This window comes from Candoia aspera, chromosome 6 (assembly GCF_035149785.1).
Source record: "Candoia aspera isolate rCanAsp1 chromosome 6, rCanAsp1.hap2, whole genome shotgun sequence".
Taxonomy (NCBI): domain Eukaryota; kingdom Metazoa; phylum Chordata; class Lepidosauria; order Squamata; family Boidae; genus Candoia; species Candoia aspera.
In genome coordinates, this window is record NC_086158.1 from 79,258,463 (window position 1) to 79,284,609 (window position 26,147).

At 38.8% G+C, this 26,147-nt stretch overlaps 1 protein-coding gene across 4 annotated transcripts in view; it reads left to right on the top strand.

Moving 5' to 3' along the window:
* Window positions 1-1,963: 1,963 nt before the first annotated feature.
* UBE2D1 (ubiquitin conjugating enzyme E2 D1) overlaps window positions 1,964-26,147 on the top strand; it is a 31,832-nt gene continuing 7,648 nt past the window's right edge. Inside the window, exons 1-6 of one of the 4 annotated variants that reach the window (XM_063307472.1) lie at window positions 1,964-2,232; window positions 20,052-20,115; window positions 20,208-20,239; window positions 22,207-22,284; window positions 24,608-24,713; window positions 25,594-25,663. In XM_063307472.1, the coding sequence (XP_063163542.1) occupies window positions 2,155-2,232; window positions 20,052-20,115; window positions 20,208-20,239; window positions 22,207-22,284; window positions 24,608-24,713; window positions 25,594-25,637 (402 nt within the window). In that variant the 5' untranslated portion in view covers window positions 1,964-2,154 and the 3' untranslated portion in view covers window positions 25,638-25,663. Of the gene's footprint in view, window positions 2,233-16,677; window positions 16,795-20,051; window positions 20,116-20,207; window positions 20,240-22,206; window positions 22,285-24,607; window positions 24,714-25,593; window positions 25,664-26,147 lie in introns of those variants that run through there. The other 3 variants (XM_063307470.1, XM_063307471.1, XM_063307473.1) reach the window with 3 other exon arrangements.

Here is a 26,147-nt window from a genome sequence, read left to right on the forward strand (position 1 = left end):
AGTCATATCTCCTTGAATGCAACAAGGATTCATACACATTTATTTATCTATTTATTTTTATCAAATTTGTCACCACTCATCTCCTCCCACCAGAGGGACTCTGGGTGGTTTTTATTATATTATGAACCCAGTCATCATTCACAGCTTGTTCTAAAAGAGGGGACCAGAAGGGTTACATACATATAAATATCCTCACAAGGGCACATCTTTGAAATAACTGGAATTTATGTTCTTTGAGATAACCAGAATATAGTGCAGATTTGCTAAATTTATCTCATTTTATTTATTTCAACTAGCATTTAGCTAAATTTGCTAAATGCTAATTCTTTATGATGCTACTAAAGTTCCCTGGTAAGAAATTGAATGGCAATCTCAAACTTTCACACACAGGAAATGCACAAAGCAATTGAGTCAGTCTTTTAATACCAGCTGTGCAGGTATATGGGATGGCAGCAGCTATGGTTATGATAATCAAAGGGCTATTTGAACATGCTTGGGGTCATTCTCATCTTATTTGTTCCAGATAGGCTTAGCACCTCTCTCTGGCAACAGGACCTACTTGGAATCATAGCAGGTTAACATTTTGAAAATATAATTTCTCATTCTATGGAGTTAATACTGTGCTTGTTGATTTTCCATTTATCATGCAGTTGCAGTTGCTAAACGTGCTCAATTTCTGTCTTCATCAGATATTCCAGGAGGCAGACTGAGAACTCATAACTGCATCTGTATTCATTGTGCCTTAGCAGATTGCTTACAAAATCAAACTATGCTTTCTAATGGATACTAATTTGTATTCAAGGGAAGGGATCTATTACTCAGTATGGTTTCTCTTCTCTCAGGCCAGAAGAATTAAGTATTAATTAAAGCCATACTTAATGACTGGACACCTTAAAGATTTTATTTCCAATCACAATAATTTGGGCTCTGCTGAGAGACATAAATTTACAGAGTGTTGTAGATTTTATTAACTTTTAATACTAAAAAAGGAACTGACAGTTTGATTTGATAACCAGTAAATAATCCTCCATAAATCTCATACTGGAGGAAATATGTAGGTACATAAAATGCCCCATTTATCCTTTTCCCAGGCCAAATCCAGCTCTTCTTAGGGTTGAACAAAGGTCTATATATAGTTTTTATCTGTTTCCCACCTAAAAATGGTGGAATATTGTCCCATCAATCATGATCAGAGAGGTTTTCCAGAACAATAACAAGACAGGTGGCTCTGAGGCTAGAGGTTTCATGCTCACCTGTGACTTAAATGAATGCAGAAGTTTTAGTCCCCCTCCGATTTCAATGTTGCACTTTGAGAGTTTGGAAACTAAACCCCCCCCTAAACTCAGACTCATTTTAGAAGAAGTTCACCCCACTCCCCCTTCCCCCTAGATCAGGTAACCCATGCACAGCAGCAGAAATGAACTGAAAAGTTTGGAGGATAGTTGGGAGATTTGCCTTGACTGTGTAACCAAAACAGTACCACCCAGGTCCAAGAGAGAAACATCAGTAGAATTGCAGGAACCCTGAAATTTGCAGAAATACAAAATCTTTATTCCCTAAATTGAGAAATGTTAAAGTATAGCTTCTTTCTTTTTCTTTCTTTCTTTCTTTCTTTCTTTCTTTCTTTCTTTCTTTCTTTCTTTCTTTCTTTCTTTCCTATTTACTTATCACTTTTTTATTTTCTTTTTTCTTTAACTTTGTATTGTTTTTATTTTGTAAAAAACTTCTTTAATAAAAATTAATTAGAATGAGAAATGGTAAAGTCGTCTCAGAATACCCCCACATTGCAGCGAGTTCATAACTGGCATCCTCGCCCCTAGGAACAGCCAGCCCTTCCCATCTACCATTGCTCGACTGCCCCGAACAGAACTCCGGAGGATGCTGCATCGCCCGCCCGTCCCGCTGGAACTACACGTCCCAGAATGCATCTCGGGCGGCAGGAGATGGTGGGTGGAGTGTGCCGTCTATGAGTAGGAGCGGAAACAAAAGACCCATCGATTGGGAGCGGAGCGGCACCTCGGCTCCGGCCTTAACACGCCCCGCGAGCGCCCGCCCCCCACTTCCTGGAGCAGCCGACGCTCTCGTCGCCGCCTCCTCCTCTTCGTTCCCCCTCGCAGCTTCCCCACGCCGGTCCGCCCGCATCCCCCGCTGCCCATGGCGCTGAAGCGGATACAGAAGGTGAGCGCACCCGAATGGGCCGGGCCAGGCAGCCCCTTGTCCGTTGGGAACCGGGTGAGCTTGAGCTTCCCGGGACTGGGGGCAGTTAAGCCGGAGAGGACTGAGGGGAGAACCGCTTTGGCGTTTCGGGAAAAAGGCGTCCCCGAGGGGGAGGGGACCGGGATCCGGGCCTACACGAAAGGACTTGTGGGCGAAGGGGATCTGAAATAATGACCCCCCCTTTTTTTTTTCCTTCTTCTTCTTTGGGAGGCATGTTCTCGCAGAAGCTCCCTATGGCAGTTTTCAGAAGCTCCTGATACCGGATGATTTGGCAAATGGTAGACCACCCGGGGGGAAAAAAAATGCTTCGTTCCCCTTTTCCATAGGCAGCCTTTTATTTTCCCTAAATTTAGTAGAATTGTCAAGTAGCGGGAGGAGAAGACACACGGCTGTGCAGTTTTCCACAACAGAAAAGAAGAAAGCTTATTCATACAAAACTAGCAGATTTAGCCGTTCTTAACAGGTTCTCTGCTGGTGTCTTTTCTACTGCCCAAACGTTGAACCACCCAGACCACAACTCATCTGCGTTCCAAGTATTGATGGTTTTCCCAAACAGTATTGTTTCAGGATGCTTCATGTAGAAACTGGATGTTGAGAAATAACAGACTTTTTTATAATGTTCCATTGCTGTAGGAAATGTTTTCCCTCACTGGGTGGTTTGAAGAGCTACAACTGCTCCCCACATGAAACTAGTTGAATGCTGTCAGAGATTTTTTGTGTAGATTTTTCCTTACGATTTTAGCATTGCTGTGGCAAGAGACAAAAGGATTGTTTCTGTACGGGCTCTTATGCCATCTTAAGTAAACATGCATACCAGGCCTAGTTGGGTTGAAGTGTGTTACAAGAGTGCCTCCTGCTAAGCTATTATTTTTGCAGCTATTTGTGATGTTAGTTCTTGGGAGTGTATATGGGCATCCTATTAGTAGTTCTTTCTGCTTGGCAGTTTTCTCTGCCTAGCAGGGAAAGTAATTGTGGTTTGGAATAAAGGGATGTGATTTTGTGCTTTCCACAAAATGAGGAAAGGCTCAAGTCTGTCTTACTGAAGAAGTAGTCTGTGAGCAGTTTGCTTTAATCAGTTTCTGAGAGTCTTACTTAAACAGTCATTGCGTTTGCCAGTTCTTGGGAAATGTCTTGTTTTAACTTGATCTTTAAAGAAATTATATCCTTTAGATTAAGCTTGATTGGTGTTAATTTTAAAACGTGAGAGGTTGATTCAGATGTTGTCATTTGCTATTTGTGGGTGTTAAATTAGGGAAGATGAGAAAAAACAGCTGAAGTGTTTTCAAAAAAGAAAATGAAGTTGTTACTGATGACATTAGCAATTGGTTTCATTTATTGCAATGTATTTGCAAAAGTAGGCAAGGAAAAATTACAGAAAACCATTTTAATTACTGTAGAGTCCTCTATACCAACCATGGACAGTTAGTTGCATTATTTTGATTGTTGGGGGGGGGGGTTGGTGAAGTTTTAGGCTGTAGAAAACTGTTCATACAGTCACCCTCCTCATCTTTTCTTTCTGGAATTCAAAGGGAGAGCTTTGGGACAGGTTGACTACCATAGGAAATAGTAGGCTGGGCTAACCATACCTTGTTCTTAAGATTCTTCACTTTATTAGATCTTCATGAGAAATAAGTTGATTAGAAAGGCAAGGTTTAAATCAAATTCGTTTTTAAAAACAGAGTGCTTAGGACATGTTATAAATTATGTCAAGGATGAAATCCTAAATGCCCTTAAGCAAGCACTATTAGAAGTATTTTAAGGATTAAATGTATGTTTACATCTGTTGTATATTCCAATTAAGGATGAGCAGCACTGCAACTTCTGAATGAATAACTGAAGTTAAACTTGCTCCTTAATAAAATGGCCACAATGCAGGTTATCGGTTTTCTTTTGGGGATACTGGGATATTTTATTATTTACTTTATAGATATATTCATGCCATCTAGTTGGTGATATATGTGTTTGCAAATGTCGGGTGTCAGAAGTTTTTTTCACTCCCCTGTATTTCTGAAGTAGTTCACCAAATGGGTAGAAAGTAACAGTCAAAGGTCTGCTCTGGAAATTTCCTGTACCCCAGATGGGAAGGGATTGAAGTTGCATGGAAAGAGAACACTTTGTCAGGGTAACCAACTTACTTACACACACAAAATGGACTTAATAATTTTATGTTTGAAAAATCTATCCTCTTTTCTGCTTTCAGCATTAACTTTGTCTTCCTAAATGTACTGATCTTTTCTATATAGATATTGATAAAAGGTTTGATTCAATATTATCTGATTGATCCAAAAAACTGTTGTAGAAATACAGGTATTTTAAATCAGCATCATGAGGTTTTTATTGGTTTAAACTCTTTTTTGTTATGCTCTTAAATCTGATGATTAAGTGATTTTAAAAATATAGGTGGGTAACTAGAAATGTTCCATGATCTTTGTTATCCTTGGTGTAAATATAAAATATTTTGTTCATTGAGGAGGGAACCTTTTAGAACTGGGTAACAGTTGTATCTGAGGCAGATAAGGATATTTGTAAGGAATTTCAGTTTCATTGATCAACTGAACTGTCTCCCACTTGACTCACATAGTTTAATTTCTTTAACTATGATTGGTAAATACATATATCCTTTTACAATGTGTTCAGTAAATGTATATTATTGATGTTGCAAGTGTACCAGTATTTCTTCCATTCATCAATATGGAAGAATCTGCATTTAGATGGTTAGAACTTTGTGAAGCTTCTGGGAGAGATTAAAATCTGAGACAGTTTCCCCATTACCCTTCTGATAGTTGATATTTGACCCATATCTGAAACTTTTTTGCGGGGGGAGTTAGGGACTGGTCAGATGTCAGTCTTCTTGCTGATCAGCAAAATGTAACTGCAGTTTGGCCAGGTATCTTGCCAACAAATTTTGTGTACCATGACTAGCACATTTGAAACCAGTGTAGATCTATTGAAGTTCCTAGCTAAATATACTGTATAATACTGTTTTTTGTTATCCACTCAAGTTTTTTCTTCTTCTACCTTAAATGGCTAGTTCCTTTTTTTTTTTTTTTTTAAATAACAACCTCAGTGCTCCAATAGGTATGTGTATTTCAGCCTTCTGAAATCAGCTTCATGATATCAGTTTAAGGAACCAGAGCCAGACTGATAGATGACAGGGTGAGGAGGAACACTGATGAGGGGGTATGCGAGAAGCGTGGCATGGGAAGGATGCACGGGGGTGCACAAGTGGTCAGCATCGCACAAGCACAGAGGGGGTGGGGGAGACTTACCCCAGGGATTTGCAACCTTCCCTGTCAGCTTCCCCATTGACTTTCTGGGAAAGTTGGCAGGGAAGGTGGCAAATGGCGATCACGTTATCGCAGGGTGCTGCAATCGGTCATAAGTGCAAACCAGTTGCAGAGCACCCAGATTGCAATCACATGACATGAGGGTGCTGGGGGGGCCAGAACTCTGAGGAGCGGTTATAACCACCGTTGTTCAGTGCTGTCATAACTTTGAATGGTCACTGAACGAATGGTCATAGGTCGAGGACTACCTGTAATTAAAAATCCCAACACTTAAGTCAGGATTGTAATGGATAACTTGTAATGAGTATGTTCCAGTGATCCTGCTTTTTGCTATCTACAGAAAAATGAGTTTCTGAAGCTGCTTTATACATTTCTTTTAATAAAATACGGAAGTATTTTAAAGTATGAATATTTTATAAATATTTAAAATAATTAAAAATATGAAGCCAAGTCTTCAAGGCTTGTTTAAAAGATAGCAGGTTTGGGGCTCTTCAAACCTTCAGGGGGATACTATTCCAGAGGGCAGGTATTGTAACAAACAATAGGTTCTGTAGGTTAGAATTTCTTATACATTGGACCTGGAGCATGCCCGCTATGTTGGATTTGACAGGACAGGCACAATTGAAAAAGAAGATAGTCCTTCAGACAACCAGCACTGTGAATTGAACCAGAAGTTCACTGGTAATCAGTACTGCTTGTGTAGCAGAAGTGTTAAATGAGTGGACTGAAGCATGCCCATACCTGCTTGCGCTGCCAGATTCTGGATTAGCTGTAGCTTCCAAGTGGTCTTCCAAGGGCAGCTTTATGTGTAGCGTACTGCAATAATCTATATGCAAAGTGACTAAGACATGAGTGACACTGGGATGAAACACCAAATCTAGGAAAGAGGCGCTTGCCACACCAGATGGATCTGAGCAAAGGCTCTTTGGGCCACAGCTGCCATCTGTTCTTTGAACAGAAGCAACATGTCCAAGAGAACCCCCAAATTGCATGCCAGTTTTGTCTGGGAAGTGCATAACTAAAGATGTAAAATCTTTGGTCTTGTTAGGACTGAGTTTATGCCTTGGAACAATGGCAGCATGAGATTTGGATTCAAATTTTAAAATCTATATGTAGAATATCATACTTTTTAAATTCTCAACATAGTTTTGTTTTCATTTTAAATAAATTATTTTGAAATATTGTAGAATTTTTATACAAACAATAACAAATAATAGTGTGCAAATGAAGCAACTTGCATACTTTATGAGAGCATTTTACACAAACTTAAAAAGGAAATACCGAGTGGTATATGTAAGCCAGTTAAAAATCAACATTTTTAGATATTCCATAGACTAATAATGTGCTGTGATTTCTGTTAGATTTATAAAAGACACTAATCCTGTATTTGGCGCTACTTCCAGTGAAATGGCTAGGGGCTATATTTTTAACCGCAACAGTAACCTTGAAGAATCTGGAAATCTCAGCTAGAAAGCCAGGCTATTTTAGACATTTTAGGAGAGCAGTGTTAGTCTATGGCAGCCAAATATATACTGTACCTGATTTTTAATTATTCTAGATGTCCTCTGAAAAACTGACAACATACACAGGGGGTTACATAACTGAAGGAATTCAAATTGCCTGCAAAAGATAAAAGACATTTGCTTGCTTACATTTACCAGTCATCTAGAACATATATCCAATTTAACTGTTGAAAAGGACAAAACATTTATGGAATGTTAATATTTACATACTATTTCTATTTTGTTAAATTTCCCTCTTTCTTTCAGTGCTTATAAGCCAGCTTCTAAACTACTTCAGACAGAAAGTGTCCTAATCATACAAGAGAAGACTATTTATAAAAACAGGTTTACATTGCAACAAATATTACCAATAAACTACTACCATGTTTTTCTTTTAATGGAAGTCTTAACACGCTGTCATGTCCTAAGATAGGGATAGAGAACTTTTTGGGGGAGTATTTTGCTTGCACCTATAGGAGTGTCCCTTTCTCAAATGCACTGCAGAACATTCCTGCTTCTGATAAAATCTCAAGGAGGTCCAGAGAGCAAGAGGTCTGGCTTTGGACCCCTCCTGTAGTACTTTAAATTGGAAACAGGACCATGGTTTTGGAAAATAATATGTCAGTTCAGTGTTTAATTGTGGATACCAGAAAGGATATCAAGGTTCCCATTACTGGAAGCTTAAGAAAAGACACAAATTACCAATACATTTTAATATGTATTTTGTGAATTCAAATGAGATGGATCATTTGCAGCATTAGCTTTCAAATATTGCAAACCATATTTCTAAGTTTATTGAATTGAATTATATTTCTACTTCATACTATAAAATTAAAAACATGTTAAATATATTTATACAGCCTTTAGATTTCAGTTAGGAATTAAACTTGTAAATGTATCTAATATGTCTAAGAACAAATAAATGACAGTTATATTTACTTGAGAAGCATATATATTCAAGTTGTACTATAAACTTCTAAGGCAATATTTCTGAGAATTTTGTGAACTGTTTATAAGCTTTTAATAAATAGCTTGGCTTTTTAAGTTATCTACAGTAGTTGAAAAAATAACAGTGTTATATTAAGCCATAGAGCACACAGATTTACTTGTCAATTTCTCACATAATCAGAAATTCAGTAAAAGAAAAAGTGATGTGTACACAGTCTATGAACAGTGAAACTTTTATTGTTAGCTATACATATCCTGGGTTCTGCTATTTGAAAACTGTTCTCTTAGTTGAGCTCAGCTACTCAAATCCTATGGAATATAGTTTATTTTTTTTAATATGTTAATTAAGACCACAATTTACTAGGCTCCAAAAACATGTACAGGTAACTCTAATGTTTGTTTGGATAATTTATGTCTGAAACATTTGTTGCTAGTGGTGGTTTAATTAAGCTTTCTTGGTTGGCCGGAAAAGATTTATCAGTTGCAAGCCAGGGGAGCATTTTGATTTGATTTGATTTGATTTGATTTCTATAGCTGCCCATCTCAGCAAGTGACCCTGGGCGGCTTATATGTGTATGATTTGTGACAATTCTTTGCATCTTAATCTTTTTTCATGTGTAGAGGTGTTAATCCATATAGTTTTTAATACTAGTTTATAATTCTAGCCCATCTATGCACTCTTCCTAATTACTCCTTTCTTCCATATCCAGTTCTTCATTTTTTTCCAATAACATATTGATATTTGAATTTGTTGTTATTTCTTCAAATATGCACATGATAAAGTAATAAACATGGGACTGAATTATGTACAATTTTATATATACTGCCCCACTTCATTAGACCTCAGATGATTTACAATATACAATAAAACTGAAAAATATTTAAAAACCTATTCATAATAACAAGGCTAAGATCACCTCTTCTGACAACATCCAACTCCAACAGGTGAACCTAACTGCCATCAAACACTACAAAGTTTCCAAAATAGCTCTGTCTGTAACATTTCCAGAAAAATAGCCACTACACTCTGGAATAATTTCTATTTCCAAAAATTCCATCTCAGGGGTCTCCCTCATCAACCTCTCAGATGGAAGATAGTCATAACATCCCCTCCCAGATTAAGCAAACAAGGAGGACAAGTTGAACTTAAACGAGACAGTCCTGGAGATACCTGGAAGCCAAGTCATTATAGAGCTCTATAGCCTAAAATCAGCAGTTTGAATAACCCAAAAATGTGTACAGGACTTGTCAAAGCCATACAGCATCAGTTTTGCAACTCCCATCTGTCAGTAGATGGGCTGCTGCATTCTGTACCAACTGCAGTTTTCAAATTCTCTGCAAGGGCAGTTTATGTAAAGTGCATTACAGCAACCCACTCTAAAAGTGATAAGGACATGAGTTGCTGTCACCAAAGACCACCGCCGCCTCCTCCTCCTCCTCCTCCTCCTCTATGTAGAGCCCCAGCTGGTGCCTCAGCTGAAGCTGGCTGAAGACTTCCCTGGCTGTGGCTTTAAGTGAAGATCCAGCAATAGCTGTCAGCCTAAGAAGATTGACTTACAGACTTCCTCTTCATGGAGAGTTCAACCCCTTCCAGAGTCAGTACGGCAGCTGATAGCCAGATGGTTTTCAGATGAATAGCATGTCCATCTTGCTGGTATAGAGCTTCAGTCTGTTTCTCCTCACCCAGTGTCCTGCAACTCTAGACATTGGATGAGGACCTCTGCTGCATCTCTGGCTAGGTATGGGATCGAGATCTACAGCCCAGCAACTTTGACACCATTCAGCATTGGCAGCTTTGTCTGGACAACCCTTTTCTGAAATTCAGTGCTAAGCCCTCAACTTGGAAGGTAACAATTCCAGAAATGCAAAGATAGCATAACAAAGTTGTTCAATGCAATTTGACCTTGTACTTGGTTGGCTGTCCTATTGATTTCAATGGGCTTCGGTGTGCTTACTTCAGGTGTTGTTAATAGTGGTGGGCCATAATCCGTATAGGATCCATATCTGGAGGCCGGGTGGAAAAAAGAACATCATTGAAATGCGTTATCAATAGCTTCCCTTGTTTTGATTAATTCAGGTTTTATTTTAAGCCAGTAGGATATCACCATGACTTCCCTTAAACTAAATTGGTTATTTTGGCTTTGTATGCTCATTATGATTTGGAAGCTACCTTCTGTGGCTTAGCATATGGTGGGAACTCAGTTTAATAGATTGGTTAGTGCAATATATGAACTTGTAAGTTGTCCAGAGTCATGCAAGTTTGAAGGGTGGCTATATAAATTTAAATGAATAAAAAAACGGACTCCCCGTGAGTTCTATGCCAGAAGGAGGGAACAGTCTTATTAATTTTCTAAAATTTTACAGATATATCTAGTAGGTATTCTTGAAACAGCTCACAAATGCAATAATTTATTTAAAATCAACTTTTTATGGCTTCACAGCAACAAGGAATTACAAAAATGTTGAAACAAAACTATGTGACATAAAATAACATGTCATTTACAGGATCCTCAGGACAGTAAATGCCACCACTTGTCATCTAGACCCATGTCCCTCCAGCTTGAGAGGTGACATGTGGCTGGGTCCAGGCGGTGGTCAATACATCCTTGAGGGAGGGGGTGTTCCCAACTGCCTTTAAGGAGGCGCTGGTACAACCCCTCCTCAAGAAACCATCGCTGGACCCTAGTGTACTGGATAATTTTCGTCCAGTTTCCCACCTTCCCTTTTTGCGGAAGGTGATTGAGAAAGTGGTGGCATTACAGCTCCAGAGGGTTCTGGAGGAAATGGATTATCTAGACCCCTTTCAGTCAGGTTTCAGGCCCAGATATGGGATGGAAACTGCATTGGTCGCACTTATGGATGATCTTTGGTGGGAGCGGGATGGGGGTAGTGCATCCATCCTTGCTCTTCTTGACCTCTCAGTGGCTTTCGATATCATCGACCATGGTATCCTTTTGGGGCGGCTCAGGGAGTTGGGGGTGGGTGGCGTGGTTCTGTGCTGGTTCACCTCCTTCCTCCAGGGCCGGTCCCAATCGGTGGTGATAGGGAGTGAGAGATCCAACCCTCGACCCCTCCTTTGTGGGGTGCCACAGGGTTCAGTTCTTTCTCCTCTCCTATTTAACATCTACATGAAACCGCTGGGTGAGTTCATCCGTCACTATGGGATGAGGTATCATCAGTATGCTGATGATACTCAGTTGTATGTCTCCATCCCAGGTGAAATAAGTGATGCTGTGACCACTCTCTCTGAGTGTCTGGTGGCTGTGGGGGTCTGGATGGGGAACAACAGTCTTCGGCTGAACCCTGGTAAGATGGAGTGGCTGTGGGTTAAGGGCTCTGCCGTATCTGGGACTTTGTCATCTTTGGTTCTGGATGGGGTTGCACTGCCCCAGACAGACCCAGTGCGTAACTTGGGGGTCCTCGTGGACTCACGGCTCCTGCTCAAAGAGCAGGTGGCAGCCGTGGCCGAAGGGCCTTTGCACAGCTGCGTGTTGTGCACCAGTTACGCCCTTTCCTGGATCGGGAAGCCCTTCAGACAGTCACTCATGCCCTTGTTATCTCCCATATAGACTATGCGCTGTATAGACTATGCACTCTACATGGGGCTACCCTTGAAGATTATCCGGAAGCTTCAGATGGTCCAGAATGCGGCTGCACAGGCTATTTTTGGTGCCCCTAGAAGGGCACATATAACACCTCTGCTTCACGAGCTGCACTGGATACCAGCTTGCTTTCAGGTCCAATTCAAGGTGTTGGTTATCACCTTTAAAGCCCTACATGGCATGGGACCGGGTTACCTGAGGGACCGCCTCTTCCCTGCTTCATCAGCCCGTCCCACCTGGTCATGCAGAGAGGGCATGCTGTGGACCCCGTCTGCAAGAGAATTCCATCTGGCGGGGTCCAGGAGGCGGGCCTTCTCTGCAGTGGTGCCCGCCCTTTGGAACATCTTGTCCCATCGCTCCTAGCCTTCCGGAGGGAATTGAAGACCTGGCTCTGCCATTGGGCTTGGGGCAGGGAGGAGAATAATCATACTTGGGGTTGGCTAGTGCCTTGAAGTGCCCCTCCTACGCAAGGACTGAATGAGACCATAGCCATTGGGATTTTATTATATTTGGTAGTTTTTAAAATTGTTTTAGTCTATATTTTATATTGGAATTTTATTGTATAGTTATTGTTTTATGCTGTAAACTGCCCAGAGTCCTTCCGTTCTGAGGAGATCGGCGGTGACAAATTTAATAAGTAAATAAATTTAATTCAGAAACATTGTTCTTTATTATTATTATTTTTAGATTCCCTCCCCTTGCTCCCAGCTGGTGATTATATCAAATTATTTATAAACATTAAAATTGCTTCTGGTTACTATCTTAAAAAGAAAAAAAAAATTCTTATTGTATGTCAGGCCTCTAATGCTGGGACCAATGTGGCAGTTACATTTCAGATCCTTTCAATAGTTCTATTGTGGTAGAAATACACCTGCCTTTAAAAATGATGACAGTGGTGTGCTTGAATTTTTGCTATTTAATGCTGACCCACCAAGTCAAAGGAAAGTTACCAAAGTAATTCCAACAGAGACTGGTTAAAACTACAGGTAGTCCTTGCTTAACGACCATTCGTTTGGCAACTGTTCAAAGTTAACAGTGGCACTGAACAAATGGTACTTACGCCCGGTCCCCGAAGTTACGGTTGTTGCAGTGTCCCATGGTCACGTGATTAAAATTTGGGCGCTTGGCAGCCTGCCCACACTTAGAACTGCAGGGTGCGCTTCAACCACCCACACCTATCTGCCCTCCGGGCTCCTACTTCAGCGCTAGCGCCACCAGCACCACTGGCACCAGCACCAAGTGCCACCTCAAGCCTCATGGCCAGCCACCCCAGTACCACAGCACAACGCCCCTGCCGTCCTGTGCTCTGCTGTGTCCAGCTGACCTTCACCCTCTTCTTCCCCCCACTGCTGAGAAGCATGCCCAGCCTGGCCCTAAGCGATACAATAATGAAATTAAAAGCAACATTCATTTCAGAAGCAAAATAAGAACAGGCGAACTTAAAACAGTCTAGTAGTTTCAGTAGTTTTAATTATCCTTTAAACATTGTTTAGAATCTGGATGATAACTGTGTGGTTGATTGACTGTGTTTAGTTTAGAGGCTGTACAAGCCTGATTTAATAGATTTATTATTACTGAATACTTAGTGTCAGCAGTTTAATTTCTTACGTAGACAGGACCATTAACACATACAATCTCCTGTATAATTAAGAGTATCTCTGTGTTTCATTGAGGTGGACCTCTCGGAAGATTTTAGGCTAGCCAGCATTTTAGAGATCTTTGATTTCATCTGGAATTGAAAATTGTAAAGACGTCAACAGGTTTTCCACTGCCTGCAGTTCTGCAGCTTTGTTATGCATTTGTTGGATTCAGCTTTCATGACACTTGGAAATTGGACACTTGTGGATTCTTTTTTGGACTGGTAGTATCAGTGCTTTGCATAAATAAGTTATTTTCTCTTCTCCGTAAAGCCTGAGCTCTTAGATTTAAAAGGGAACTGTACTTTGGAAAGATTTTGCCACTGGTTTCTTTGGAGAAGTATACACTGAAAAGACCTCTCAGGAGTGGCATGTAACTAGTTTTTCAGAATAAAATTAATTGCAACTAACCTTAATGGTTTTTCTAGAAGGTCGGGGGAATTATGTGAGGAACAGTAAACGTGTTCCTGTATTCAGGTATCAAAGTGAATATACATTTTAATGTAATTTAAAGACTAATAAGTGAATTTTGGTGGACAGTGAGTGATTATAACGATTATTAATGTGAGGAAAGTGCAGGGTAGTTTCAGAAATCAGATGAACTGACTGTGTTTGTGGTTAATTGAAATTATTATATGTTGAACAACTATAATGCCTGGTTGATAATAACATTAAGCCATAAACCATGACTCACAAACCATAATAGCTGGGTTTACACATTGTGCTAATCCAAACTACATTCTACCTTAACAACAGTGTGAGAGCTACTGTCAAGTCTGTAAATAGCTACCCACCTGTAGAGATCTGATGCCCCAGGGAGAAAAACAAGTAAAAACATTTTTTAGACACCTCAGTTTCTCCAAGAAACACATTAGAAATTCTGAGAAGACCAGAGAAAAAATTTCCCAAAATTATTTTTCTTCTGCAATTGATGCTTGCTTTTACGAAAATGGGGAGTAGAATGACTTGTGTAAAATTATAATAAGAGAGATATTCATGGCTTTGTTGTATTCAGTACTTTCTTGTGTTTAAGAAGTGCTATTAGTCCTTAACATAATGATTATGATTCTGGTTCTGCTTGAATAATATCTTTTTTTTTTTTTTTTGTGCGTACTACAAAATTTGTATCTAATTTTCAGGTCTTTTTTCTACATCTAAGTTATAAATAGTTAAATTAGTTTAGTTAGCCTACTGTAAAATGATTTATAGTATTCTTGTACTTGAGTATTTTAGGAGTTTACCGTATACAAAACAAAGGTATTCACACTTTTAAAATTACAGTCCTTTTCACCCTTACCTGGAGGTAATCTTCATTTAACAAAATGGTTTCTTGAATAACTATGCATAGGATTATTATGTAAGCCATCATGGAAATATATTAAAAATATTTTTTCTTCTTTGCTGATTAATTGGTTAAGTATGAATAGCTTCTGAGTGATCAAACTAGGCAACTTTCGTAAAGTATTTATGATCCAGTCAAAAATTAATAGTATTCTGACTGTGGAATTCAATTAACATATTCCTTTGAAATAATAAAATCAATCAGCTTTCCCACTGCAGAGCTTTTCTCCCCGCTCCCCCAGTTTGGGTGAGCTTCCAGAACAGATGGTGGCGGGGGGTGTATGAAGAAGATATGGAATCCATCAGTTCCAGTGAGATTCTCCAGTGTTAATCAATAGCATTTGAAAGTGTTACATTTTGACTTTCTTGGAATACTTTTCTGAATATAACTTTAAGTTCTTATCACTCTACCCAGCCTTTCTCAACTTTTTGACCCTGGAGGAACCCTTGAAATATTTTTCAGGCCTCAGGGAACCCGTGCACGTTCAGGCTCAAATATAGGCCAGAAGTTAAAAAATCATTATATTTGTTTCATGTGTAGGCCTGTGTATATGCATTAACATGAACTGAAAATAAATAGCAAAACTTACTTCTTTAATGTGAGTTGCCCAAATTTGAAAATATTTTTCAAATAAATGGTGATCTCCCAGGGAACCCCTAGTGATCTCTCACGGAATCCCAGGGTTCCACGGAACCCTGGCTGAGAAACCCTGGTTAGAATGGTTCTTACCTGGTTTCTGTTTGTAGCAGTGTCTGAAACTCAAACTTGATGTTTTATGAGTAGACTTCTAAACTCTACTATACTGTTTATTATATTTTCTAATTTAATGTTGCCTTTTAGGCAGGAATTAATTAACTACTGACAATACAGTTCTTCAAAACTGTGTAAAGAATTAAAATTTCTATCCTACTGCACTTCTATATTGTATTGAGTGAATTAGTTTGTGTCAGGTTGAATACAATGACAAGAAATAGATTAAAACATTTTCCACTTAAATTTACAATGCATATAAATGATGTGTGAAAACAGCTAAGTAGATTGATAAAGTTTGTACTGAAAAACAAAAACCTCCTTCAGTGTCTGAAAAGAGAGATTGTAGCATTTTATATCACTCAAGACATTGTTTTTTGTTTTATATTGGATTTAAAATTTATTTTATAAAAAGAAAAAAATAATGCATATGCATTACTGCATCTGAACTTGAATTGAAGCCCAAACTGAATTGTATAGATCAAACTCATATTTCTCCTGGAGCTGGATTTAATAGTTAATATATATTCTTCTGAGAGCCATTTTGGTGTAGTGGTTAAGGCACCAGGCTAAAAACCGGGGGCCTGTGAGTTCTACTCCCGCCGTAGACACAAAGCCAGCTGGGTAACCTTGGGCCAGTCACTTTCAGCCCTAGGAAGGAGGCAATGGCAAACCACTTCTGAAAAACCTTGCCAAGAAAACTGCAGGGACTTGTCCAAGCAGTCTCTGAGAATCAGATGTGATTGAAAGGAAAAAAATATGTTCTGCTAGGTATTAATTTCTATTCAAGGAAATTGCTTCTGTGACACTGCATTCATTTGGACACACATTCCAACTATTTGGGCCATCAAGTCTAACCTCCTCCTTCATGCAGGTATCCAGATTAAAACATCCTTGACAGATGGTTGTCTAGTTTCTAATTGAACACATCCAGTGAATTACCTTCCCTGAGTAATTGGGTCCACAGTAAAGCTGTGCTTTCTGTTAGAATTTTGTTTCCTAAGGTTCAGTTGGGGTCTGCCTTTATATAATTTAAATCTGTAATTTTGCTTCCTGCTCCCTGGGGTGAGATCAAGTCTTAGGCATCTTCTGTGACATCTTTTTAGGTATTTGAAGAGTTTTGTCATATATTCTCTCAAGCTTCTCTTTTCAGGCTAAATATCCCCAGATATTTAGTCATGAGACTTGGTTTCTAGTCACTAATCATCTTAGTTTTTTTCCCTCTGGACCAATTTCTCTAAATCATTATTGCTACTTGATGCTGAGAACTGCACATAATACTTGAAGGATAGTAGACTACTACAAAATAAAGCAGAACAATCTATTTTTCTTACTTATCAAGATAATATTGAATTTTATTCCTGTTTTCTGCAGTATTAACCTGCCCAATTTTATTCCTGCAAATTTGGAAAGCATTTCCTTGACTTCAAAATCATGAAAAAAATTACTGAAGAGTACCAGATTCAGGACTGAATTTCATTTCATCACTCCACTTGATATCACCCTAAGGTAGAGGAAGAACCACTGAGCAGGCTTCAAGCACATTTCTTGAACCAGCTATGTATTCATTGTCTGCCTTTAATGGGTAATCTTGCTAAGCAGAATATTGCAAGGTACTTTGTCAAATATTTTGATGAACTTAAGATCTATTCTGTCTACAGCATTCTCAAAATCTACCCAATCCATGATAACCTCTGGTAATCACAGTTCTATTTTTAAGGTGTGTTCAGATCATCCTTTTTACAATATGGTCTGGAATCTTTCCAGATACCAGTGTCAGAGTGATTGGTCTGTAGTTCCTGGGACTTCTTTTTCTCCCTTCTTGAAGATAAAGGTAACATTAGTCCTCCAATTGTCTGGAATTTCATGATTTCTCCAAGATTTGTCAAAGATGTTATGGAGGGATTCAGCTAGACAATCAGGAAATTCCTTCATACGCTAACATCCAGTTCATCTGACTCTGGAGATTTCATGTCACTGAAAGTGAGCAGATATTCCATGACTGTGTTTCATCCTGCCCCTTCATTCTGCTCTTTAAGCTTGCTTAATGGAGCATCTACCTACATACAGGAATAGGTTCTGCCTTTTCTGTGTTACCTGTTAACATTTTGCCATCTTCATTGTGCTGATTCTTTCCCTTTTATTATGAACATAACTTGGGAAGCTCTTGTTATTGATTTATTGATTTTTGCATCCTTCACCAATATCAGCTTATTTGGAACTGTAGCCTTTCTGACTGCTTCTCTGTAATTCTGGGCTGACAATATGTTTATTTATACATGCAAATCATATCTGTAGCTATAATTGAAGCTCCTTTGGTTTCAAAAATGAAGCAGATGGTCATGAAAAATTGAGCCTTTTCAGTCATAGTAAATTGCTTATGAAATTCTTTCACAAAAGAACCCCTTTGGCCCAATCATTGCTTGACATTTTTAACCTCTGGAAGCCTGAATTTTCAAGAAGTTGGAGAGCTGATGCAATTATGCCTTTATTATGTTGATACTTTTTAATATACTTTGTTTTGCTGCTTTTATTAATTGCATATACTTTTTTGTAAGCCACCTTAAATGTTTTCTGGAGGAAAAAGTACAGGGTAAGAATGATGTTTGTCAATTTAGCTAACAATGCACACACAAAAAATGGAAAAGATATCTAAATTGTAGAAAACAAGATAGTTTGAATTGTAAAATGGAGTGTAAGCTATAATATTATAATGAAGAAGTTGAAGACATTCTTGAATAAAAATTTTCAGGTGAGTATTTTTATATTGCATTTAATATAAGGGAAAATATATCTAATTCTGAAACCATTATATAAAAGCTATTTTATTTTTCAGTTTTTCTATAACTGATAACCTGGCTTTTAATTTTAATGCAATTCTGCATGACTTACACAGGTAATCTACAGGTAGTCCTTGCTTAATGACCACAGTTGGGACCAGCCATCCCATCGCTAAATGACATGGTTGTTAAACAAAACATCACAGGACTGCACTGGACTTACGAGGTCACTCCTGCTGCAGACTCTGAGTGAATCACCTGCGGTTGTTAAGCAAGACATCACGTGACTACAACTTGCGATTTTATTGCCGGCTTCTCCATTGACTCTGCTTGTTGGAAGCTGGCTGTGAAGGGTACAGACGGTGATCACATGGCCGCTGCAATGGTCATAAGTGTGAGGACTGGTTGTAAAGTTACTTTTTCAGCACCGTCGTAACTTCAGACAGTCACTAAACAAGGCAGTCATTAAGCAAGGACTACCTGTACTTGTATGAGCTATTAATGCAGAAATTGACAATTGATTTATGATAGCGCTTATAATATATGATTAGTTTTATTTTTATATGATTAAATTTTATCTGTTATATTACTAAATCCTACCTTGTTACACATAAGAACATAACAGCCCTACTAGATCAGGCTGATAGCCTGTCTAGTCCAGTGGCCTGTACTGGTCGTCCTCGGGTTGTGACAGTAATTGGGATCAGAATTTCCATTGCTAAGGATGCAGTCATAAAGCACAATGTTGTGTGACTGCATCGCTTAGCAACGGCAATCCCGGCAGTCCCTATTGCGTTGTTAAGTGAGAATGGTGGGTTGTTATGCGAGGACCTCATGACTTCCTGCCGGCTTCCAACAAGTAAAGTCAATGGGGAAGCCGGCAGGAAGTCTCAAGGAGGTCCTGGGCTGGGGTGGCTGCTGCCAGGGGTGGGTGGGTATACAAGCAGCTGCTGTGGCCCAGCACAAAGCCCCAGCTGCCCCAGCATAGCAGCACAGCGCAAAGCCACAGCCACCGCAGCCCAGCAGCAGGTGCGAAGCCCCAGCCCAGAAGTGTGCGGTGTGGTGCGAAGCCCCAGCTGCCACAGCCCAGCAATGTGGCACAAAGCACCAGCTGACCAGCCCAGCAGCTTAGTTCAAAGCCCCAGCTGCCCTCACCATAACTTTGAGGACTGGGCATAAGTACTATTTGTTCAGTGCCATCATAACTTTGAACAGTCACTAAACAAATGGTTGTTAAGCAAGGACTGCCTGTATACAGTCAGAAAGTTCGTACGTGTGCTACTGTATATGGCAGTTCACTTCTGTTGCAACATAAACTTTTTAAAAAGTAAATGAAATACAGCGTACGTTAGTATTTGTATACTCTGTTAGAATCAAACTTTGTAACCTTCATAGACTTACTGGGTCTTCCTATTCATTTTGTATGCCGGAGAATCTCATCTTTACCTCTCAGAAACTTCTAATTTAGATCTCATTGTTAAATGAAATTGTGTGCTAGTAAATAAAATAAATAAACTGAAAACACAATAGCATGAATTATCACTGGCTTTTTGCTTGACCCATGCAGTATTCTGGGATGACGTAATTCATTGCAGTGTTCTAGTCAGACTAGATCATGTTTCACTTTTGCCTTACCTTTTGCCTTAAATAAACAGAGTGTTCTGAGGTCTTTCCACATGGGCTGACAACTTCAGAATTGAAATAATGTGGGAGTCGTTGATTGTATTAATGATAATGAAATATATATGATATGCACTAAATCTGTGGAGATCACTTACATTATCTTGCAGTAGTGCTCAATACTAATCGTCTTAGTTCCATTGGGCATTTATTGAGTTTTATCTTCTATTGACTAAACTTTATTTTGATTTTTTTGGTTGTAGATTTTGAGCACACTTGATCAAATCAATACATTGGACCCAAATTTGAATAATTAATTTTGAGTTTGCTTGTGTAACCTTCCAAATGTTTTTATGTTTCTTACAGGAGCTAAGTGATCTGCAGCGTGATCCACCTGCACATTGTTCAGCTGGACCTGTTGGAGATGACTGTAAGATCTTTATAGTTGATGACAAAATATATTTTCCCTCTTATTGTATAGTTAAATACTTAATAAGGTAAATAATATTTTGTGTTTTTCAGTGTTTCATTGGCAAGCAACTATTATGGGACCTGTAAGTATGTAATTTTTGTAACTGAATTAATCTTCTGTTTATTCATTAATAATAAACTAAGCTTTAACAATTGATTTCTGCATATGCATCTCAACCTAAATTGTAATGGTTTTTTAAATTTATTTTTGGCACAGTGTAATATGTGAATGAAGTCAGAGAATAAATCTTGGTTAGCTTTAAATAGTAATAGGAGAATGGAAGGATTTAAGGATCGTTGTGCATGGGACCCTTGATGGTTGGCGGAGGGGGACAGAGGGCGAGGGGAATGGGCAGTCAGAGTCAGACGGGATAGGATTGCGGTGTGACGAGCAATGGGAGATATTGCAGGAGGCAGAGGTGAGCCGCACACGGGAAATTCAGGAGTGATGACGGCAGGAGTACTTTCACACTTGCAAGGTTCTGTTAATGTAGCCTAACAATAAAGTAGAAGTAGCTCATCTGGTTGTGTTTCCTGTCTTGTTTACCTGGGAGGGCTGACATCAGTCTTGCAAGTCTGAAAGTATGAATCTCCCTCCATCCCTATTTACCGCGTAACCCTTAACCAAGGGCGGGTCCTTTCTAAGTTTCTTTCTCTGCCCGTTACTCAGTTGTGGACTCCTCCCTCTTTTATCAAATTGTTCCCTGGCAGCATCTCTTCCCCCCATTTTCCAAGGTCCATTACAATTCTGGAGTTGACCATAGTACACCTATTCCCCCCCCCCCACAGGGAGGCAGGGTCTATTCAATCGGCCCGACCCAGACACCTAATGGACCCTATTGGGTTTCAGAGTTTTGTCTGCAGTATTTGACCACCTTGATCACAAAATGTTACCGTCTTCTCTGAGTTCATTAGGTATTAAAGATACAGTTCCATGTTGGTTTCAGCTGAGTTTTGACCACCTCACATTAAACTTTGAAAAGACCAAGGTATTTTTTTCATCCCTATCATCCTTCTTTTTCCTCTTCTGTATTTTCTTTTGGTTTTCTGCACTGTTGTTTGGAGACGTCATCTTTAGTGTGTGATTTGGGAATCATTATTGATTAGAAATTCTCTTTAAATATTTGGAGAATTCATTCATTTTTTCCCTCTGTTGGCAGACCTTCATGATTCTGCTCTCCACCTTCTGGTTCAGGTCCAAAACGGTGCAGTTTGTATGGCTGTAGAACTCTCTCAATTAATCCCTACTTCTTTTTTCCAGTCCCTACACATGCTGAGTCTTTGGGAATGTGATCAGTTTAAATGGATGATGTTGACCTTACAGGCCATGTATACAGGAACAGCCAGCTATTTGAATAACTTGATAATAATTCATGTTGTTACGCACTCAGCTCTATCATGCAATCAAGGTCGATCAGTTTTTCCTCATGTTAAAATTACTATGTCACATTTTAGGGATTTTTCCAGTTCCTACCCTCTGAAATAGATTCCTCCTTGAATGATAATCTTTGGCTCAACCACAGGTAAAACAGAAGAGGCAGAAAGCACCTTCCCCACAGATCAGGCACGGACAGATAGCTACATTCATGGGTTGAGCCATCCATCAGAATTTCCTTTTTTCCCAGACTAACCTAATATGGGGAGAGCAATTGATGGATGTTTTTCCCACCAGCAAGAAATCCACCAATCACTTTCCATAACTTATACTTTAAAGCTGTAAGGAAATCACTATTTGGCAGCCTTGTTACTGAGATGGATTAGAGCTTAGATGTTAGGATAAAGCTAAGAGTGCTGCCTCATACCATGGAGGAAATAATGTTAAAATTGCTATCTGGATGATTTCTCTGTGAATTGGTGAATTGGTATAAGGATTAAAATAGTGGTGATAACCAATTAATCTCTTGAAGAAAAAGATAATTAAGATTTTCTGTCAGGTTTGGATGAAATTTGACTAAAAAATGACTGTAGCCTATAATCTGCACTCCAAATTAGGTATGAATTGCATGCAAAAGATGAAAAGCTTTATCTTTTTATTTTGTGTGTTTTCCAGCCTGACAGTGCTTATCAAGGGGGAGTCTTTTTTCTTACAGTCCATTTTCCAACGGACTACCCATTCAAACCACCAAAGGTAAACGTTATTTTAAAAAATGCAATTTGTTCATTTTAATATCAGGGCTTGGCCTCATGTTCTGAAGGGAAAATTTGGTGGACATAGATATTTTACTAAAATAAGAGAATAGAATAAATAGATCAGAGCACAGAGCATTTTGAGACAACCACAGAAGAATTCAAAACACAAATTAGTTCATAATACTCTAAATTTGTCATGGTGGCTTCAGCTATTCCTGTGCTTAATTTTTTTTAAACAATCATTTTTAAATGTATGTATTTTACAACAGACTCTGGTTGATGGATCTTTGAGGTCCTAGGGAATAGAAAACAGATCCTATTAGCTTGGTATCTGCTCCTCCACCCACAAAACTTGCTTGCCACTGTGCTTGTTAGAGAAAACCTGATGCTTTCTGATCTGTATGTGCAATCTAGAACAGGGATGTTACCCTAGTATCTAGTGGTGCTACCAAGACTGGGAGGCTCATGCTCCCAATGCCTTCATGGGATCCACACACACTCTTGCCACCGTACCATTCAGGCCTGTTCTTTGGTGCTCTTCCCCCCTTATGGCATGTTCCTTTTCTCTCTGCAGTCATATCTAGCATTTATTTTCTTTTTCCAGAGAAATTCTATCAGATAGGAAGGCAGGAGTTGATGCACTGAACTTGAATGCATTGGCTGTCCAAGAGCAGTGGTCTGAACCTGCATCTAGCGGCCTGTTGCTAATATAATTGTGATTTTAATTTTTCGGTGGACTTGGAAATTACTCTGACAACATACGTTTATGATAAAACTATATAAAGATCAAAGGGACTTAAAGCTTCAATCTTTTTATGTGGTAGTGTATTTTACCCAGGTAATTTAGTTACAACCCTTGTGTTAACAACAGTGTGAAGAAAAAGTATCAAATTCATTCCCTACCAAATCAGCAGAAAAAATAACATAAAATGGCTACATCACAGAAATTGATTTTCTTGACATGTTTACATAGACATTATATATTAGGGTTGTGTGAAGCCTCAAAGGGACACTTTGCTTTAATTGCTTGTTTTAGGCTAATGATGACTATTGATTTTAATTGCTTCTATGCTATATATTGAATCATTGTACTATGGATGTATATATGTATATCACAGTTTTACACAAAAGTCTGAATAAAATATTACCTTATTTCATTATAATCTCTGTGTGTGTGTGTGTATTCTACATCTAAAAGCAACTCATTCATAAATCATGATCAACATCAAGTCTTGAGTCCATTGAGTAACTGGGCCATAAATTTATCTTTCCAATGCTAAACAAGTCTCTCAGCAATAAAAAGGGCATGAAGAATCTATTCCTATTGTCTCATCATAAATTTCAATGTAATATGTATGCAGTGCAGAAGAATATGGACATCCAAAAATATTAAAAACTGTCTGAAAATAGAGTTAATATGCATAATGATTTTTTCTCAGAATCTAATAATTTTAGGATGTTGCAAAAATGTGTGTTCGAATGAATTCATAACATTCATATTCATTCATTTTGCCAGATCCAATAACTCCTACAAGACAATGAATTTCACCACAGATGATCTCTTAGAGTCAACTGGGTCTGGAAAAAAGAATGAGTATGTGTTTTATGAAAATGTGACCTTGATTTGGGCATGAGGATTGCTTAGTCCTTCCAAAGAGAGGTCGAGCTATTAGATATTACTCAGTATATATAATGTCTGACAAACCTTCAGAAAATCATCCAACAAATAGTCCTATTTGTTGACTTGGCATGGAATGACTCTTCACTGCTTATTCATAAAGGTATTTTGCTTTGAAAAATGTCAGATGAAACAGTACAGGTAGTCCTCACTTAACAACCACAATAGGGACTGGAATTTTGGTTTCTCGGTGATGCAGTCGTTAAGCAAGGCACCATGTGACTGGACCTGATTTTACAACCATTTTTGCGGCAGTCGTAAAACAGGTCACCATGGTGGTGAAGTGAGTCATGCAGTTGTAAAGTGAATTGTGACGGTCGTGAAGTGAGTCATTTGTTTCCAATTGATCTTTCGGGTTGGAAGCCAGCTGGGAAGGTCACAAATTATGATCACGTGACCATGGGACGCTGCAAACGATCATAAATGTGAGCTGGTTGCCAAGCACCCAAATAGTGATCACGTGACCACAGGGTGGTTAGGTGCAATGCTCGTAACCTTGAGGACGGGTTATAAGTAACTTTTTAGCCATCTCCAAACCATTGTTAAATGAATGGTTGCTAAGCGAGGACTACCTGTAAAATAGAAGATATCTAGTATATGTGGTACAAGCAATTTAATTACTTTTTACATTCTTATGTTGCAGATTGCATTCACTACAAAAATATACCATCCAAACATAAATAGTAATGGAAGTATTTGTCTTGATATCCTGAGGTCACAGTGGTCACCAGCACTGACTGTATCTAAAGGTAATTGTATTTGTGAAGCATACTAACAATATGCTTTTTAGGTATATATTCTATTAGGTTTATATTCTACGAGGAACCCGAGTGAGATAATTAAATAACCAAGACAAGAAGCCGGAATTTGTCACTGTGTATTGGGCATAAGACAGTCGCTGTTGTCTTGGGAGATTTTAAAAGATGATTAAAGTTGATGGCTGTAGGGATGAAAGTGGGCCCTTCAGAGGAAGGAAGGAAGCCTGCATAGTCTGAGAAAGCTCTTCTGGGAGAAGACCTGGAGAGCAGGAGACCATTGTACCATAGTTGTGAAGCTTTCGTGAGGCAGCAAAAATCATTGTAGGAAGAGTTAGTTTATGGTAGTAAAAAATCAGTTTGGTAGCACATTTTTTGATTAACACCTTTTAATCTGCACACATTTCATGCAGCTCACAAAAACTTGTGCCTTTTAATAAAATTTGTTAGTTGGAAAAGGTGCTACCTGTCTCCTGATTTTTTGCAGCAAAATTCAGTATCAGATATATTCAGCAAAAAAGCAAATCAAAAAGGACTTTAGCAAATAGTTTCTGAAATATCCAAATCTTCTTTGATGCCAGAGGCAGCAGGACAAACTGGAGGCAGAGGAATATTGCTACACAGCATTTGCTTTAGGTTGTGAGGGATTAGCTGGAATAAACATTAGGAAGACCTAACCTGAGGGACAAAGCCATAAGCTATGATAGCTTGCATAGCTGGGAAAGTCTCTATTAAATGCTCTAAAAGTCTCTATATAAAATGCTATAAATATAACTATCCCTGGATAACTAAGAACTGTACACTTTAAGCAATATTATCTTACCATCTGAAAAACAACACTTTACTCCTCAATCTTAATTTTACTCATCTTTAGAGCTATTCTCTAGTGATGATGTCAACCCCATGCTTATGCCATAGGAACCAAGCTACTGAGTTTCTATAAGGTACAGTGGGGTTATTTTGGTGGCAGTGGTTTAAGGTTTTATTAAATAATGTAGCACTGTGTTCCATAGACTTATGTCTCAGACATTAAGAATGAAACATAATAGAATTCCACAGGATTTTGCTTTATTCCACTGTTACTGTCACATTGTTTTGAATCAAAAGCTACCCATATTCTTCATCTACAAAGGAATACAACTCAGTTGACTGAAGCAATCCCATATTTGTTTAAAATCTGCACCACTACTTTGCAATATGTGTTCCTCAGTCAAGAGTCCTGTGTTGTGTAGTGTGTGCATGAAGGAGTTTATGAGTGGCAAGGCTGCCTTCCAAGTTAAATATCCTTTGCCTATGGAAACCCAACTTTGAGTTGCCACTCATATATAGCATTTTTTCCCCAACTTCAGTACCTTGGATCCATTTCATGCATTTCAATTACTCTGCAATAATAAAAAATACTTTTTAGTGGCCAGTTATTTGCTTTAA